Here is a 19148-nt window from a genome sequence, read left to right as displayed (position 1 = left end):
TCAAAGCCCACAAAGGAACTCGCTTCTTCCCTCCCGTCCCCGTCTTCCCCACTTAGCCACGCCTACAAGTGAGCGGGCGGCTGCTATTGGCCGGCACGAAACCAGGCAGCCGCCGCTCACCGTTGCGATTGGCGGCGCCGTTGCCACGGCGCCCAGCCTCTCCCGCCCCCCCCAGGCACCGCCCACGGGAGGCTGCGGGGTTGCCATGGCGCCCGAGCCCTCCCCTCGGCCGCCAGAGGCTGGCGGGAGGCGGAGCCCCGATTTCAAACGGCAGCCAAAGCCCCGCGGCGTGTCTGGGCTCTCAGCCACGGGCTCCGGCGGGAACAGGTTCAGACCTGGCCGCGCTGCAGCCCGCCGGGCGGACGGGTGAGCCGCAAGGAGGAGGGAGGGGGAACGGCCACCCTGAGGCCGCGGCGCGCCGCCCCCCTCCCCCCCGGGCCCGGCCGCCTTCTGCAGTCGGGCGCTGCTTCCCTCAGGGCCGGGGAGCCCTCGGCGCCAACTGCTGCCGGCCCTCCCCCGCCCCTCACAGTCGCTTCCCCTCCCCGGTGCTGCTGCCCCGCGGGGGTGCCAGGCCTCATGACTCCATTAGCAAGGCTTGTGGCATTTCCTGTTTGGGCCCGGCCTCCTAGCCCAGGCCTCGCAGTCAGAGTACGGGGAAGCCGCTTCCTTGGCCGGGGGGTGGGGGAGGGAAAGGGTGAAACTTCGCACTCCTCAGGAAGCTGCTGTCCCAAAAGCTCCAGCCGCCCCGCTGAGCGCAAAAAAAATAACAACCCCGAAAGCTTTGAAGACTGTTGTGACTTCCAGCTCGGTGCTGCTGCACATCTGCAAGTACTTAGGCCAGCCGAGCGTTTCTCGGTCGCTTTCCCGGTCTTGCAGCTACGTGCCGGCTGTCTCCAAAGGAGGCGGGGGAGCCGGGCTTGTCCTGCCTGCGGCTGCCGGGAAACAGCCGCCGAGACACGGCAGCTGCTGCCGCGGCCTGCGGCTCGGGCAGCGGGAGGATCTGCTGCCGCCTGGGGCGGGGATGAGGGGAAAGGGAGCGAGGGTGGGCTGGGCAGCGGGAGGGGGCGTCAGCTGGGGCTGCGGTTCGGTAGGAAAGGCTGTAAACAACAGGGAGCTGGAGCTTGATACGAGAGAGCGGCAGGAAATAACATTTCCAGAGCAAAGCAAGATAGCTTTTGGGACAGGACAAGTTACAAAGTGCAGTAGTTCTCCATGTTTTTTTAACACTTTCAACGTGCTTATGACCCCGTGGTGCAAAAAATACGAGCCAAAACTTTGAAAGAGCAACACGACAAAGGTGCTCTGAGATTCTATTCAGCTTGACATTAGCTACTTCTAGTCTAGCTGCAAAGAATTCAAGTAGGTAATCCCACAATAAATCCTGCAGGAACCTTTGAGTCTCTCCCTTTTGAGGCAGCGTGGGTGCTGTTCCCTGCAGGATCGCTGCTGGAAGAGTTCATTGGCATTGCTTTTACAACTGATGGCATCATCTATACACTGAGGTACATAAGTCCCCTCTCCTTTTTTCTTCCTTTTTTTTTTTTAGGTACAATGAGAGGGTCTTGACATTTTTGGTTTTGTTGTTGTTTTCCAATAAATTCTCCGGTCAAATTAAAGTATGTCTGGCTTAAAAACTACATCACCTGTGTTTCCGATTAAGCCACTGAAAGACGAATGGTGAAAGGTTCTCAGCACTCTGTCCTCTTTGAAAAGCTGAGAAACTATGTCTCGTCAAAGTATGACAAGATTTCATTATTCTCAGGAGGAAACAACTCTCACATCACACAGGTGAGAAACAAAACTTGAGAAGTCAAAATGAAGAAATCTGGACAGACCTATGCAAAACAATATAGCCCAAAGAATTTTCTAGAAAGCAAGCAATCCCTGATAGGACTGAAAGAACATTATAAAGAATTTAATTGAATTGTAAACACAATGTGATAAAAAATGATCAAATTTTAGCCACATGCTGCAGTTTTTCATTGTCCTACTGGTTTCAGTAAATGAAACTTTAACACCAGAGTTAAAAAGAACAAGTGAAAACCTGGTAATTTCCTAAACAGATATTTATATATTGAGAAAGCTATCTCAGCCCATGAAACTTATACAGCTAAGATAATCTGCAAGCAAAAGCAGAAGTTGAAGTTCTAGGAGCAAAGCTTGGAGCAGAACTGGAAAGAAATGTCTGTAAAGCAATCTAATAGGGGAAGCTGAAATGAAGAAAGTATCTTCATAAAAATAAAAAAAGGAAGGGGGGGGGAGAATTGCTGGTTAGAAATGACAGGACACTTAAATCGAAAGGTGATTCAGAATATGTCCTAAAGCTTCTAGACAACTGAGAGGCATTGCACCTTGTGAGACACTGCAGAGCAACCTGCTTGCTGATGAAATGACTGTGGGTGACTGGGAAGAAAATGATGCAACCAGCTCAGCAGATTTCTCCTGGGAAGATAGGTCACCAGTGGCACCCGGCAGAATCCAGAACGAATGGCAGCCCTGAGGGGATTTAAAAGCACTGGCAGCTTTTATGAAAGCGGGATCACCAGAGAGGGGTGAATGCGATGCACTTTTTGTGTGAAAACAGGAGGTACAGGGCTGGTTCAGAGGAGCTGGCATCACCTCAACCTCTCCGAGCAGGTCCGAGGTGCGGATCCATCCTTGCACATCACGGGGCTTCTTTGGGCTGGAGCCAAGTGGAGCTGCCACCCTGAGCCCCTTCCCTGGGCTGGGCAGGGGTTCGTTTGTTCTCAGTGTGGGTGATGGACGGGCCTGGCTTCCATCTGTGAGAGCTGCTGAGCGCAGGGGCTCCGGCAGCAGCTGCAGAGCCACACTGGCAGCTCCGGCTCTCCCCATCCCGCAGCCAGCCTGCTCCGGCACAGAGCCGGCTCTCCCGGGAGTCCCGGCTTCTTCCTCCAGCGGTGGCTGGTACCGGGTGGTGTGACCTGCCTGCCATGCTCCTTGGAAATCAGCCACTGTTCCTTCCCGCCCCCTGTCCCTCCCAGCCCCCTTCCTTCCCTTCTGGAGCAAGCCTGTGCTGGGCTGTGCTTGATGCCTTTGCTGCTCCTTTCTTAGAGCTGCTCAGCCCCTGCTGAGCTGGCCAGACTTTTCACACATCAGCGGTGACGGGAAAGCTGGTTTAGAGTTGGATGGCGCTTGTAAAACCGCAGAAATTAATAGGAACTCAATGGCTGGGAGCAGGGCTGAAGCTGCACTTTTAAATCATTAAAAAAAAAAAAAAAGATGGAATTTCCACTTTATTTCTACAGTTTCAAGCTGCACAAAGGGTCTCAGTCGATGACATTTCCACATTACCAATTATAGTAATAATACTGGGTTTTAATAGTTTTAAAGGGCTAAGGCAGATAACCTTTATGTAGATGAATAAGACACAGAAATACATGCAGAGTGAAGTTCCTCACTTTCCACTGGTATTATTTCCAGCCTGTGGCACGGTCTCTTGGAGGGAGTGTTTCTTGGGCTCTGACAGGCACTGTCTCTCACTCGATGTTTGTATGAGGCTTAGCGCAGTGTTTCACAACCGGTGGCTTGCAAGGCCTCAGATAAAGAGGCTAGGAAAATTAGTCAGGAGGTTGCTTAAGCTTTGAAACAAACAGTTTCAGCAAGATAGGATGGGAGTCCTGTCTCAATAACAATACTGAGTGGACAATGAGGCATTTTCCACTCTGTCCTCCTGCAGTGTGTTCTTTTCGAGGGCCCTGGGGTTTATGTAGCTGGGCGAATAGCTCAGTGTGCGCCCGTGCAGAGGCAGGAGAACGTGTGCTGGCGCTGCTGATGCTTGGAGCCAACCAGACATGACTCAGCCCTGAGCTGGCAGCTGTAAGCAGTTGTCAGGGCAGAGCTGTGCTCTGGCCAAGCCAGGCTTAGTGAGAGACAAGGTGTGTTAGCTCAAGCTCTGTGCTGTACCAGCAGGACTGCCTGAGGTTTGGAAGAGTTTTGGCTGTGCTCCTGATGATTCAGAACGGGAGCAGAGCTTGCTTGCCTCTGCCTGGTAAAGGCAATGTGGACTTGCTCTGAGTCTGTATTGTTTCCCTCATAATTACTGTTTGATTAAAGCATTTAAGATATGTTTGTCTTTTTAATTTGGCTCCAGTGTAGGGCAGGAGGCCCACTCATAATGTACCTGTTTCCTTTAAGCCCAACCTGGCAAATTCTGATTACCTCTGAGATAAGCAACGGTATTAAACAGTCTTCAGTGCTTCTGCAGACGAGCACGTTCCTGCAGCAGAGCTAGCCTAAAAAATCCAGGAGCAGATGGAAGAAAGGCTAAGGAGGGTCATTAAATGTGGCTGTTCCCTAAGAAGTAAGCCTGTTGCAGCAGCTTGGCTGGGGCCCCTGTAAGCCAGGTACAGGATACAGTTGCATTGCGGGCAGTCTGCAGTCACAGTGCACTAAATTTAGGAGTAAGTGTTTTTGTATCCTTATAGTGTGTTAATGTGTGGACCACCAAAGGTGGCTGAAAATTCTGCTCAGCCTTCAGTAAAGGTAAGCTTCTCCTTTGCTTCTCTGAGCCCAGAAAGGCTATTTGGTTGTTGGAGGGGGCTGGACAAAGAACAAGGGGCATCTGGTGCTGGTAAAACAAACCAAAGCATTCATAGTAAATGAGTGAGTATTTGTGGGCTAACTATAGCTTGATGTTAGATGATAATGATGCTGGCGTCAAATGTTAGCGGCTTACAAAATGAGAACAGCATAGTCAGAGCACTCATCACACCAACTGATCTCTGCACCAGCTAATACATGTCTGAATACGGTAACAGTTGGCTGGCTGTGTTGGCTCAGCTGGGCATTTGTGCTGGCAAAAATCTGCAGAGCAGTAGCAGACAGGTGACAGAGGGCATGTGGCTGTCAGGACAACAGTGGCAATGCACATCTGTTCCTAGGCACAAATCCGTCTGCCTCAGGCCACCAGCCTCAGGCCTTGGGCTTTATGGCTGTAGGTATCTGATCTATCTGCTGGGAGGCCAGGGGGATTAGGGATGACATGAGCTAAGAAACAAGCAAAGAATGAGCTAAAAAGAACCTGTTCAGACCAAGAAACCTTGTGTACTAAAATCAGTGTGTTTATCCAGATCAGCTGGTGACTTTATGGAGCCAACAATAAATTGGTAAGAAGAGGTACTAATATGTTTCAACTGCAGATACAGTGGAATCAGGACACAAGAAAGCTGTTAGGCTTGTACTAGTCTGCAAACTCTTCCAAACATCTGATCTCCCCAAGGGAGCAAAGAGGCACAAGACAGAGAAGCCCAAAGGCCAACTGCGAAATGGCAGAACAGCAAAAAGCCGTGACCCTAATGGAGTGAAACTTCTGGCCTTAACTAATGAGCAGAAAAACCCAAACGGAACTAACTGGCTGAAAAGCCATCTCAAATTATGTACAGAGCATGATGCTAATGGTAGGAAATATTTCATTGATCAGTCTGGATGTCAGTCTAAGGTGCTGTCTTGTTCTGTTCCCTCCCAGAGGCTATCTTGCACCTGCAGCTGGATAGCTGGAAAGTCCTTCGTTTCTCTGACAAGAGCCAAGATAGCAGTGAGTTCTTACATTCTCTTCATACCAGCTCAAAAACACAGCTAGCTACTGAAAGAAAAAACGTTAACTCTGTCCTAGGGAAGAGCAATGTTATTTCGTTATTCTTAAAGATAATTTGAAACAAAAGACATTGCTAGCTGTGAAAAATGAAAAGTTTCTAACTGTATGAAGAAAATGAACTCCATCTCAGTCAAAACAGCACAGCTCCTCAACCACCAGAATGTGACAAAATAAAAATAAAAGAAGTGGTTTTGGCAAGATTTACAGTTGCCAGCCGGTTCAGAGGAATATTCTCTGTGGTGGGCGATATGCAAAACTAAAAAAGCCAAAGGGGCTACAAAACATGCTTGAGGAATTCCAGCCATGAAACCACAGATAATGTGAATTGCACACTGGCAGGCAGGGGCCAAAAGCCGGTGTGTGGCTTTGTGTTGGTGATGACCATCTGTGGTAGGAACAAAGCCCAGATGATATGAAGTTAAGACGTTCAAACGGTACCTGACGAGATAAAAACTGCAACAGAAACCTCTGGTGGTAAAGCACTATGCACTGTACCAAAAGCAAAAGTCTCCAGATTATGCAGTAACAGTCAGCAAAGATTTTAAAGTGCTGAATGTTTTTGCGATTTTAAGGCTTCTAAGCCCTCTTCTGGATCATCATGATAGTTCTGGTTTATCTTTGTGAGGGACAAGATTGTTTTGTTGTTGCAGAAGTGTTGTGTTATAAAAGTTTTCTAATAACTAGAGGAACACAACTACTTCCTTCATAACAGGGATTTTCTTTTAAACGTATGTTTTGGACACTTGAATGCCATGTCGTCTGGTGCTCCTTAAAATATGTGTTCCATATCTAAGCATAAATACCACAGGGTATGACAGTTGCTATAGCAACTAAGCATCTACTATTAAATAGGACCCGCAAGCTCAAAAAACATGTGCAGCCTGTCACTACACAAGGTACTCCTTTCTTTGCAGCAAGCAAAGTACCATATTTTAATCTTGGGAGTCAGTCTGTTTCTGATGTATTTGTGCTGTGCATATGAAGGTCTCTTCTCCTCCACCAGTTCTACCTTCCTTTGAAAACTGCAGATACTGTAAGAGTAAAATAGCCTGAAGCGGTTGCAAGCTGAAGAAGTTAATGAATAATTCCTTTTTCATATATCCTTGAACATACATTAGAGTGCGGCTTTTAGATCTTTCAGGCCGGATTTGAGGCTTACACCTTTGCTGTTCTGCATCTTTTGATATTACAGTGTTCTGCTCTTGAAAACAGCCTTTTGGAAGGCATTGTGCTGTTTCCAGAAGTCGTATCCCTGAAAATTACAATACCAGTGGGAAACTAATTTCTGCAGTAGTAGCAAACTGGAGAGTTGTAATTTAAAAGCACAGTTAAAGCTAACAAAACTTTTAAGAATATGTAGATCAGTTGTTTAAGTTTACCTTAAAACTGTTAAGCATTTGGACCATGAAAACCAGGGGGGAAAAGCAGAAAAATAAGAACACAGAGCTTCTTACACAGTAACTTAATTCTAGTGGTTGAGACTTTAGTAACAAGCCATTGACAGCATTAGTTGTTCTACATTTTCCGAAACAGAAATGTGGTTTTCCTTAGACCCATCATTAATAACAAGGAGAATAAAGTTAAGCATCAGTAAGAGATATATGCTGGTGTGGAAGTTAACACTGCATCTGCAAGTTAAATTGACCCTCTGTGCTCCTTGGAAGAGTAGACAAAGGCTGCGGTGGCTTGTTGGAGTGTTTGGATTGTTTCCAAATTCTCTTTTAGAGTCTGGTGAATTGATAGGTTAAACTGGAAAAGGTACTGTATCCACAAATTATTGCTGATATTGATTTGATCGCAACTTATCTGAATTACAGAGTTTATAAGAAAAAATAGTAATAAATTATGGTAGGAACATAGCAATTACAGTTTAGGGATGATATCCAAAAATGAGCATAAGAAGTACATAAGCTAGGGCATGAAAAGGCATGTTAAAATGTGGGGGTTTTACCCTATTTTTTCCTAAGAGAATGCTTGCTAGTGCCTGTCTGCCTTATCTGGTTAAAGGGTTAACCCAATTAGAAGCACGACTGTGAACACAGATAACAGACTGTGTGCTGGTTTTGTTCTCTGCTCCCGTCCTGTGCCTTGACGGGAGTGACAGCTTTGACTTTGGTAGCAATAAAGGAATGTTCACTCATGTCTCCCGGTGCTCTGTCAGTAGCCAGCGGTTTCCCAGCAATCATTTCAACATGTCTGATGTTAACAGAATAATAAATCTTTAATTGGCTTTACTCAATCTGCCTAACAAATAGCACCAAATGCCAATGGACTTGGGATTAGGTCCATGGAGCTGCAGTGAGCAGCGGTGCAGGATGATGTGCAGGGTGGTTTGCCAAGGTAGAGTTCTTTAGGATTTCTGGGTGTTTCGATACTGCAGGGTCTGGCTCATTCCTTAGGTGGTGTATTTGCCTCCTGCCACTTACATCCTCTCCAGGGAGTCACAGACAGATCCTGGCAAGTTCCATCATCCTCTGTTTTTATTGTGTTTTGCAAGGGAATTGTTGCTCTCTTTTTCTCCCCACCATTTTTTTTTTTTTTTTTTTTGCTTGTTTTCAGTTCTGTTTTTTTTGGTGTTTTTTCTGCCTTTTTTTTTTTTTTTTTTTTTTTTTTTTTTTCCGTTTGTAGCCACTGTTTGAGAAAGGTTGTGTGTTTCTGCCATAGCTGGATCAACATCATAACCCAGTCTTGTGCCTGCCTCAACAGCAGTCTGTATGGTAAGCATGAGCACACTTACACACACTCATCTGTATAGAGTGTTTTACTGAGCAGCACGAAGTCTTACGAATTTATGATTACAGGCTGCAAACTTAAGAGATACGAGATACTAATGGTTTTTTTCCCCACTGTGAAGTCCACCATGGCCAGCGGGAAAAATAGGCTGGAGTCTAGTGCCCTCTTGTGACCACATTAAACTTCTGGAAAAACATTATCCGATGTCTTTAAAGGGACCAGGGCTTGAATTGCACTGGAAAACATACAAAAAATTATACAAAACAAATGCTGGAAGTATAGAAAAGGGGATTTAATCTCTCAGAGTAATTTATGAAATTAAACTTCTGCTGTGTGGTTCAGAATAGAGACAGTAGGATCATTATTATAGTTGACTGGTGTGTTGCATATTTGAATGTTATGTTCCTTTCATAAAAGCTTTTCTTCATGTTAGTTAATGAGATATATGATGCTGATGCACTGACAAGTCAGGATTATAAATTAATGTTGTTTTACATCATGGAAGGATATGTCCAAGCTATGGTTCTACAGTGAAAAAATTAAAAATAAAAAAAATATTTTCTCCAAATTCTAGAGGTTTGAAGTTCCTATGATCTGAAACAGCAATAAAATTCAGATTCACATTCAATTTTCCACTACCTTCATGGGAGGAGGGCTGCTTTAACTGCTTTGGTTTAACTTAAACTTGATTTATTTGCAATGGTTTTCACTATCTCTGGAGAAAAAAAAAGATTATTTTCTGTGAAACTTCCTTCTACAGAATTATTTCTCACCTGGGAATTTGACTAAGAAACCGTTCTAGTATCTGAAACTGAATGCTTAGAAAAAAAAAGACAAACATTCAATATAATTTCCAGATCCTCCCCTCTCATGAGAGGGGAACGTTTCTGGTCAGGAGAGGGAGTGACTTGTCCTCGAATGAAGCAGGGTCCACACGGCCTCTCATTGGGGAAAGCCCCTTGCTGAGTTATAAAATCACACACGTTTGCACTCTGCTTTTGTGGAGCACTGAAGTCACCTGCTGACCTTTCGTTTCGCACCAAATCTTTGCTGTTATTACGTTACTCTCTGTATCTGCTGCGCACCCCCCATGCACAAAGGAAGTTCCCCATTCACCCCCGTTTTCTCGTTTCTGACAGAAACTTGAGGTTTGTACTTGGCCTGTTTGGAATCTCCTGCCTATTGTTGATGCGCCGTTCCCACAGTAACAGTCAAGAAAGCAAGAAGTCAGTCAGAGTTCTGACTTCCCTTGTTATTTAACTTACGTTTTTCTTCCCTTTTGCACATTGCTGCGTCCAGTCCTGAGTTTGGTTTGAGCCTTGTGCATTTGTTATCTTCGGGATGCAGCTATTCCTGCAAGTGGTGCAGTTAAGTGCACCGTTCCATTGAGAGCTATGGACTGTTCATTTCCATAAGCCTTATTTTAGGAAAGATTTGAACAAAAGAGTTAGCGGTGGAGAGGAACCACACAGGCAGCTAAATGGAAAAAAACCAGTGGTGTGTTTGGTTTTTTTTAATAGCTTATCAAATGTCTTTTATCCAACATATGGTGAAATCACCTATAAACATCAAACATACAATAATAAAAGCTACCTGTAGTGAGTAGTGTAAGCCCAGTCTTCTTGACTATTTCTAAGAAAGGCAAAAAGTAATGCTAAGTCAGCTGAATCAGTAAGTAATAGTGCTGTTGCATATCAAGTTCACACTGTCGGAGACCCATTCCAGAAATCTGGTGCAAAGAAAGTGCTTCCCAACCCACAAAAATTGTGCCAGAAAGGGAAGAGCTTGAGAAGCAGCGTCCACGTAGGCAGGTCTCAAAGCACAAAGGATTTCGGAGATTATTACTGGTGGCCTGCTGTGTACAGAAGCTGCAACACCAAAAGCTATTGGTGTTACTGGTTTTCAGTCCTATACGTGGAGAGATACTGTGAGCTTGTGAGTGCTTGTCCCTCAGTGTTTGCAGCCAGGAAGTCAGCTCTGTGCATCAGTGTGACTCTTACCTTTTGGAAGCAACAAAACACCTCCAAACACCAGAATATCCCAGTGAGGAAAAATCCCACTGAAGTCCCCAAGCATCTAGTGCCCACGTTACCAGAAGGAGACCCAAAGTTAAAAATAAAGTCTGCATACTTTTTTTTTTCTTTTTCTGATGCACCAGCATAAATAGAAGCAAATAAAGTGCTTTGAATCTGATTGTGAAAGTGCTGACCCATTAGAATTTGTGCTCTAGTACCTTATATTTGCCGCCATGCCATTCACTGCTCCATTGCAGTAAGCTCTGAATATGCATACGACGCACCTGCTTACTCTTTCTAGTATCTCCTGCAAGGGCTTGTATTTTAAACTGAGAAGACAGACGATGCTCAAGGGAAGAAGTGTCCCATTTTACAGATGGGGAACTGTGATACAGACTGGTGCATTTCTAAGTAGCTTTCTGAACATGCAGGTATTTGCATAGTTGTTCAGAACATCTGCAACTTCAGGTTTACAGGGCTTTTCAGGACTTTGTATATCGTACAACACCCTTTTCCCACAGTATCTCTCTTCTCTTTGATTCTTTATCTCCCTCAAGAAAATATTTCAATAAAGACAGACCTTTGAACATACAGGGGATGTTCTGTGATCATGGGCTGAAATGTGTGGGCCCTGTCGCAAACTGAGGCTGCCAAACAGGACGGATCATTTCATGGTGTACTGAGAAGGCCTATTTTGACATGGCTTGTGTAGATGATATTCCTGTGAAGTTTTGTGAAATTATTACCACATAGCTTCTCATCTCTCCTCAGCAGACTTTCCATCATTCTGCAAGGCTGGTTTTTGCCTCATTGTCTCTCAGCATTTCTTACAGGACAGAGTAGAAGTTATCAGCGGTCTGAATTCCATCAATGAGACATAACGAGTTTAGAGTTCTACTCTTTCCTGCCAGTGGTTCACGACAGCAGCAGCTAACATCTTTTACCAGAATGTTAGCATTAGTCTCATTTGGGATAACAGATTTCTCTCTTTATGGTTCATATTGCTCAGCTGCAGATTACATGATGCCATGAGGGCACACTGCATCCCAGATGCAAACACAGTATAAGAACAACTCTCTCTTGTGCAAAGGTTAATTGTGCATGGGAAAGAGGGGGTGCAGCAGGATGCACAGCACCAGTAGGTATCACCTCCTTGTCTCTAGACACTAGTTGCAGAAGACATGCTGGGAGATCCAGCTTTGGGGATGCTTCTACTTGCAGGCTTCCCTGCATCCAAAGAGGTTAATAAAATGATTGTATCTCTCTGATGCAATCCCTCCCCCTGCCCCCCCCCCCCCCCCCCCGCCCCTTATTTTCTACCTTTAGTTTGTGCTGGTTTGAAAATAGGACAGGTATTCCAACCTATGAGGAAACTTCAGTGTCATTTCGCTATCTAGAGGATGTTTCCTAAAACATCTGTTCCACAGTGTGACCTGTAGGACAACATGCTTACAAAGAAAAGCTTGTGGATGTTGTTGACAACCTGGTTCTGAGTTGAGTTTCATTACTCACTTCCCAACAGAAGTTCGACATTGGGTTGTTTGTACATGACAGTAGGGACTAAATCGGACCAGCTACCAGGTTGCCAACTGCAGATGAAACTTTGTCACACGTAGAGAGTCTGAGTTCATTGGTATCTGGTTTTGCCTGTTTTGTAGAACTATCCTTTTAAAGAAAAATCTAATACTGAACATGAAAGCATTTCCTAGACAGGAATAGAGTTTTATGAGTTACCCTAAACAATTACTTAAAAATGTAGTCTTTAGAAATGACTTAAAATTGATGAATAAACAAACAAATCAGATATATTGTCTGCAAAAACTAGTTTGGCCAGTTCTAGTTCATAGCCAGAAATCATTCATTTCATGCTTCACAGTCATGCTTGAAATAATCAGCAACCCACTTATCTCCCAGGTATATTACGAATGTCTGAGACACTTGTAAAAATAAAACAATGTTTTATTTATTAAATAGCCCACTCTTCTTTAAATCAAATTATGGAAGTTACACCTGAGCAAATACTGAATACAGAGGAGAGTGAAATTTTTGAGTCTCGCCCCTGTTACACTGGTGAGCGACTTACCCACTCTGAGCCATCCCTGTGGAGACCTGGCTGTCTAGAGATCAGACTGGGAAGCATGGCCCCTGTGTTCTCTCCAAGTCATTTTATAGCTTAAGCTGGGTTGAAAAAGTCAGGGGACAGAGCAAAACGACTGGGCTGAGAACTGCAGATCTGATGTAGCTGTTCTTTACAGCACAAAGCAGTCCCTACGGGCTCACTGGTACTGTCCTTGCAGGAGGAAGGGATGGAGAGACCCACAAAATCGGTCTATCCACCCCTCAAATCTGCTCTGACCTGAGCAGTGTCCTTTGCTATGTCTCTAGCAAGTGCTCCAGTGCAGACACCTTCCTTTGCCCATATGGCACATTCAGCTACTGAGTGACAAAACATCACATGCTTCAGTTTTTTGGATGAGAAACAGTCGATTGATCTGATGGGATATTTGAACAACTCATAAAAGGCATTTATATAGAGCGGGATATCTATATATATATAGATATATATATAATGTCCTGAGTTGGAAGGGACCCACAAGGATCATCGAGTCCAGCTCCTGTCCCTGCATGCTTTCTTGATGTCCTCTCTCAAACATAAAGCTGCTTTTTCATTTATCCATAGAAGTCAGGATGTGCATTTTTCCCATGTGGATACGTTGCTTGGTACCTGGCTCCTAATCCCTTCAGTAACCTGTCGCAGAATATTTTAGTTTGGAAAGCACTCTGGAAATCATCCAGGTCATCTTCAAAGTTAGGTCAGGCTGCACAGTGCCTTGTCACCCCTAAGGCTTTTATTTCAGAGTGCCTCTGAACAAAGAAGCTCCAAAGGTTTTCATTAAAAGAAGATGCATAACGATATAGTAATTTAGAACAGCATGTAGATTATGCAAGGCAAAAGAATTACAGATGTTACATCAGACCCTGCTAATCTCTGTCCCCTGCACCTACGACACTGGGCTCCAATATTGGTTGCTCTAAAGACACTCACATTTTATCAGAGGAAAAATGCCAGCTCAGAAGTCTGTAAATTCACTGAATTCACAGAAGTCTAAATTCACTGATGTTATTCACCCAGGTTCTACATTTAGACTGTGAAAATCCTGAGGTTGGGGCAGTTTGCATATGTGTCTTCAGAGATTAATCACCAGTACCCTGGCTGACTGGGCTGTTACGAGCAACGCCTGCTGCTGATTGTTTTAGTAATGGAAAGTTTGATTTTCAGCAAAGATATAGATATTCAGCCCTTTGCAGATGTCTCCTTGATACCTTAGAGCGTTTGATCTCTGGGATGCATATGAAAATACAGAACCACAGTTTGTTAATTAGCATCACAAGAAAATGTCACATTTTTGCCAATAAACAGTCTCCTATTCAATTCAGTATTATGTGAACTACTTTTGAGGACACAAGCCTCTTGTAGGTAGATGCCAGAGAAGTCATTAAATAATACAAAAATTAAATATGTCATAAATACAGTAACTTGAGGAAATGCCATTTTGGCACAATGCTTTTTTTGCAAACGTGTATAAGAATAAAGCATAATATATAGAAATACCTGTGACAATTTGAAAACATTAACAAGGTTGTATTTACATTAACATTGGCTAATGGTAATTCCATTCAGAAATGTCAAAATTAATGACAATCTAAAAATATTACAGAAGTACATAATTACAGATGAAGTAGAATGACAGTGTGAAACACTTCACAAATTCGTACTCAAATAAACACACAGCTGGTTCATTATCTTTGTCTGTTTTACTTCGATCACATAAAAATATGAAGAAGCTGTTTAAATAAATCTTGCCAGATTTGTATCGTGTTGTGTTTTTTTTAAAAAAAATTCTGGTTTAAAGGCACAGGAAACTACCATCAATAATTTATTCATAGCGGAAGTGGCAGCAGCAACAATGAAATCTGTCCCAGCATAGTTCCATGTGTCACCACCAGCGTGTCCCAGGGAGGTCCTGTCTATGGGCAGAAGGGGCTGCGTTCTCTGTGCCACCAGCCCTTCCTTGTCAGTGAGGCACTCAGCGCTTGTGCAGGCTCATACACACCAAAACATGGATCGAGAACAAAAGGGAAGCGTTAGCTTCATCAGAAATGAAACACAAGTTCAACACACGTTTGGAGATGGCATAAAGCCAGTCCATGACACCACTTGGAAACGTATAAATATTTTATATATTTCAGTGCATTCCAGATTTAACTGCAAAATAAGTAAAATCTACTAACTGGGAAATATTAAGTGTTAGAATTGTATATTTTAAGAATTCCAGGACAGTTTGGGATCTGGACTAATACAGTAGAAGTACTGCTGGTCTGTGTTATCAAGCCACTTCTGTGCCCTTTAATTCTCCCCACAATGTGCAAGGTGGATAAAGCTGCATACTGAACTATTAGGAACATTTTCAAACCTCTTGTTGAAAGACTTCCTCATTTTTTGCATTTTTCACTTGTTAATCACAACCGTTAAGAGCAGCACATGTGTAAGAATCTGAACGTGTACCTCCGCAAGGACAAATAATTCCAACCTTAAGAATGGGTCCTGGGCTGTTCTCCTCAACAGGGTTTATTTTTTTTTTGTCTAGCTCAGAAGATAAAACTGGTTCTGAACTGAAAAAAGAGCTAGTCTAAAAAATAAGCTTTTAAGATTTCAATTTGAATCAAATTACCTACTTTATTCCACATGTCCTTTGCAAAGCAATATTTTCATCAGTGATACTGGTGGGCAAACTTTGTCGTAGGAGACAAACAGAAACAAGAAATATCGCTCACGTAGTGTCCTCAAGTAGTTGCTGGCCCTGTGACAAAACTTCCTACAGACGTCAGCAAGCAAACACTTGTGTGCTGCAGCCTGCAGCCCCCACATGGTGTTGGGAACTTCTTATTTGCGTCAGGAGCTCACTGTTAGCTGCCACCTTCTTGGTCTTTGCTATTCTTACAGGTCTTTTGAATGTCAGATGCATCTGGTATTTCTTTGTTTTCTTCTCTTAGCCCTCCTTCCTGTGATTCTTTTGACATTTTCGATTTTATGCTGTCAGTCTTGTGATTAATGGATGAATTCAGGCTGCATGCGTTCAACCTCCATCTTCTCAGAGTCCTATAAAAATCTTTTCTGACGTTTTCACTAACCAGCACGTAGATGATTGGATCGGCAATACTGTTCGCAGTGGCTAAACACAGAAACACCGTAAAAATTGAATATATATCTTTTTCAAATGGACATGAGGAATTCTGATGAAACATAAAGTATATGGATCTTATTATGAGTACCACATGGTAGGGAGCAAAGCAAATCAGGAAAATTACAATAATGGTGATCGCCAGATACTTCACTTTGGTTTTTTGACGGCAAGTCAAACTGCTGCTTGTTTTCACACTTCGGAAAATTTTGTAGTTTGTGAAAATGAGGATTGCAAAAGGTATGGCAAATCCAAATAGGAATCTGGCCAAGCCGAAAATAGCCAGTTTTATGTCAAGGGGCAAGGCCTCAAAGCAGGTCTTCTTATTAGTATGTTCTGAATCATCTTCCATGGAAAATACTGGACTGTGGATTACTGCAACCACAGCAAAGAGAAGACACACTATTATGATTGCCTTTTTCTGTCCTCTTCTCCCCCTTGATTCCAGAGCATACTCCAGCGCCACGTAACGATCCACAGAAATGCAGCACAAAAGCAGAATGCTGATGTATATATTGCAGAAAAAGATGAATCCTGTTATTCTGCAAGCCTTTACGCCCATATTCCAGTGGTGGTCATTTTGCACGTAGATAATCCAGAGAGGCAAGGTACTTAAATACATCAGCTCACACAATGATAAACTGAAAATGTAGATGGCAATTACTTTATTCCTTTGGATTTGTAGAAACGTGAGCACGGAAGTTAAGCAATTTGCTGGAAGGCCTATGGCAAAAACGATGCTGTAAACAGCAACCAGAAGTGTCTTGCTGTCTTCGTAGGGAATCCCTGTGCAAGTGGAGCTGTTATTTGTGTCTGTACAATTTTCCATTATTCTTTTTCCAGCTGGTGTTTCCTGAAAATCAGAAGACAAGGAAGAAAGTTAGCATTTGCATTACTCAAAAATATTATCAGTAAAGGTTATGGTCCCATAGGTGCCAAGAGGAGATGTCAAGGGAACAAGTGGAATGCTTGTCTTGGGGAAGCACCTAAGATGGGCAGGTTCTCCTGTAGTGCCCCCTGGGAGTTAGGTCTGATTTACTTCCAGGAAAAAATGCCTTTCTTCACAAGGAATTTCTTGACTACAGCATTTCTATTCACTAAAACTGGGTATTGGGAACTGTCCCTACACCAGGCTGCCTTGTAAATAAAACAGAGCTGTTGATCAGTTACTGAAGTCACTTCCTAGAGAAAATCAAAGGCATTAGTCTTAAACTCTTTTTTTGTTGTTTTTCAAACTGAGTAACCAAAAATGCAAACAGTAGAGACTTCAGAGGCAGACTTCCAAAAGAAGCTATCATGTATGGTCCGTCAGATGGGAGAACTGACTGAAGTGTATGGTCGTAGTTGTGTCAGAGACTACAGGAACCAGAATCTGGCCTCTGGTGTGTACATTTACATTGTATTGCAACATAATGGTCTGGATGTAGCTAATTCATGCTTCTCTCCTTTCCCCTCTTAATGAATGAATAACTGCAGCTGAAGAACATGATTTGTGGTTCTATATGACACCCACCATAGTGAGCCGGCAAAACTGCCTACCACATCTGTTCAATGCCTGTGGTAAACAACAAGAAGTAAGGGTAGCTAGAGGAAGTGAACAAGAACAAAGAGAAGAACATACACACATTTAAGAAATGGAGGTGAAGAGAATTAATGCTCTTTGAATGGGAGTGGTTATGAAAACCTCCACCTTCCCAAGATGATTGCACACAGAAGCAGACCTGGCATTGGGTTAGTGTTAAGTAGTGCCGGGAGAAGCATTTCTTGCAAAACCACTTGATGATTTCCACGCAGAAATCTTCTCCAAGTGAAGAGAGGAGTATGGAGGTGGGTGCGCCTTAATGGTGTTGTATGCCCTTACAAATTGTACTTTGCTGTATTTATGAGTTGAAGGGTCCACTGTACAACATCCTTGATAACAAAAAAGATGTTCTGGCCTAATCTTTTGGGCATTCTCTTACGGGGTGGACACCTTGTTCCAGGCAACAGCCAGCTAACTCCTGGAGGAGGAGATGTGTTGACAGAGGTTGAGTCTCTTCAGACAGAGCACAGGTGTGAGCTTTCCCAGTCCACACTATGCATGAGCAACTTCTTTAACCCTGAGCTCATGCAGGGGAGAAGGTAGCTTTTAGCAGCCTATGAATATTTATTTGTTGCTTTTTTGGGCCCATCTCAAGCAGATCAAGGGGAAGCAGTGGAATTGTCCTCATAGAATCATTTTGGCTGGAGAAGACCTTTAAGATCATTGAGTACAACCATTAACCTTAACACTGTCAAGTCCCCCTCTAAACCATGTCCCTAAGAAACTCATCTACGCATCTTTTAAACATCTCCAGGGATGGTGACTCCACCACTTCCCTGAGCAGCCTGTTCCAATGCCTGACAACCCTTTGGGTGAAGAAATTTTTCCTCATATCTTCTGCGTTTCTGGGAGGGTAACAAGCTGGTGGGGCCATTCCTTCCTTTCCGTGTGGGCAAGAACAGTCCCTGGGGTGGCACAAGCAGCTCTACCCTGAATGCCTAACAAAGCACATGCCATGCAAGATCCCAAGAGCTTGAAGGGCAGTCAGGTCCCCTGACTTGGTTTAGTTACCAGATGATGAGAACAGTATGAGAAAATGAACACAGGTTGCCCCAGGCTGTCAGACCCTCACAGCAGTGCAGTGCTTACCACAGCCATACACACCAAGAGAGGATCTTCTGGCCCATGCTGAGAGGTATTCATGTCCATCAAGAAAAAAAGGCTCTTGAGAGAACTTATTGCAGCCTTTCCATACTTAAAAGGGGGCTGATAAGGAAGAAGGGGACAGACTTTAGCAGGGCCTGTTATGATAGGACAAGGGGTCATGGTTTTAAACTAAAGGAGGGGACATTCAGGCTGGACATGAGGAAGAAGTTATACAAGGGAACGGGTTTCCCAGAGATGTGGTGGATGCCCCATCCCTGGAATCATTCAAGGCCAGGCTGGATGGGGCTCTGAGCAACCTGATCTGGGTGAAGATGTCCCTGCTCATGGCAGGGGTTGGACTGGATGAGCTTTGAAGGTCCCTTCCAATCCAAACTATTCTGTGATTCTGATTGCCCCAAGGCAATCAGAGCCTGCATAGGAGTGAAGACGTCCTGACAAACAAGCAGATGGGGCTGAGGCAGCAGTACCTGCTGTCCCCATCCCTGTCGGCAGTGTAAGATGTTCCCTGGGGCGAGGATATTTGGAAGGTGCCTCCACAGACAGAGGAACTGAGAAAGCGCTCTGTGTGTAAGCACACTCGAGGGTGCAACTGTGCTCAGCCACTGCTTTCCACTTCCTGGAGCAGCAAACCATGCTCTGCTGGTGTGCTGACAGGCAGCAGTCACTGTGCTGCTTGGGTCAAAGTGTCCTGTCAGATGGCCACATCCCTCCAGGTCTGACAATGGGACTGGAGTCTGGTGGGTATGTTGAAGCCTTCTCAAGGGAGATATGAAGTTTCCTTTAGTTTCAAATGTCCCATCTTAAGAACGACTGGAGAAGAGGATCCTCAGTGCTGTGTGGGGCAGACAGCATGG

The 19148-nt window shown here is 44.2% G+C and overlaps 1 protein-coding gene across 3 annotated transcripts in view; it reads right to left on the bottom strand.

Annotated features, from left to right (window-relative positions):
- Window positions 1–12315: 12315 nt before the first annotated feature.
- Window positions 12316–19148, bottom strand: part of GPR132 (G protein-coupled receptor 132) — an 84307-nt gene continuing 77474 nt past the window's right edge. For all 3 annotated transcript variants that reach the window (XM_082058290.1, XM_082058291.1, XM_082058289.1), the window contains one exon: window positions 12316–16458. In XM_082058290.1, the coding sequence (XP_081914416.1) occupies window positions 15331–16434 (1104 nt within the window). In that variant the 5' untranslated portion in view covers window positions 16435–16458 and the 3' untranslated portion in view covers window positions 12316–15330. The remainder of the gene's footprint in view (window positions 16459–19148) is intronic.

Source organism: Streptopelia decaocto (assembly GCF_964273445.1).
Source record: "Streptopelia decaocto genome assembly, chromosome: 7".
Classification (NCBI taxonomy): Eukaryota; Metazoa; Chordata; class Aves; order Columbiformes; family Columbidae; genus Streptopelia; species Streptopelia decaocto.
This window is presented reverse-complemented; position numbering and strand designations above follow the sequence as displayed.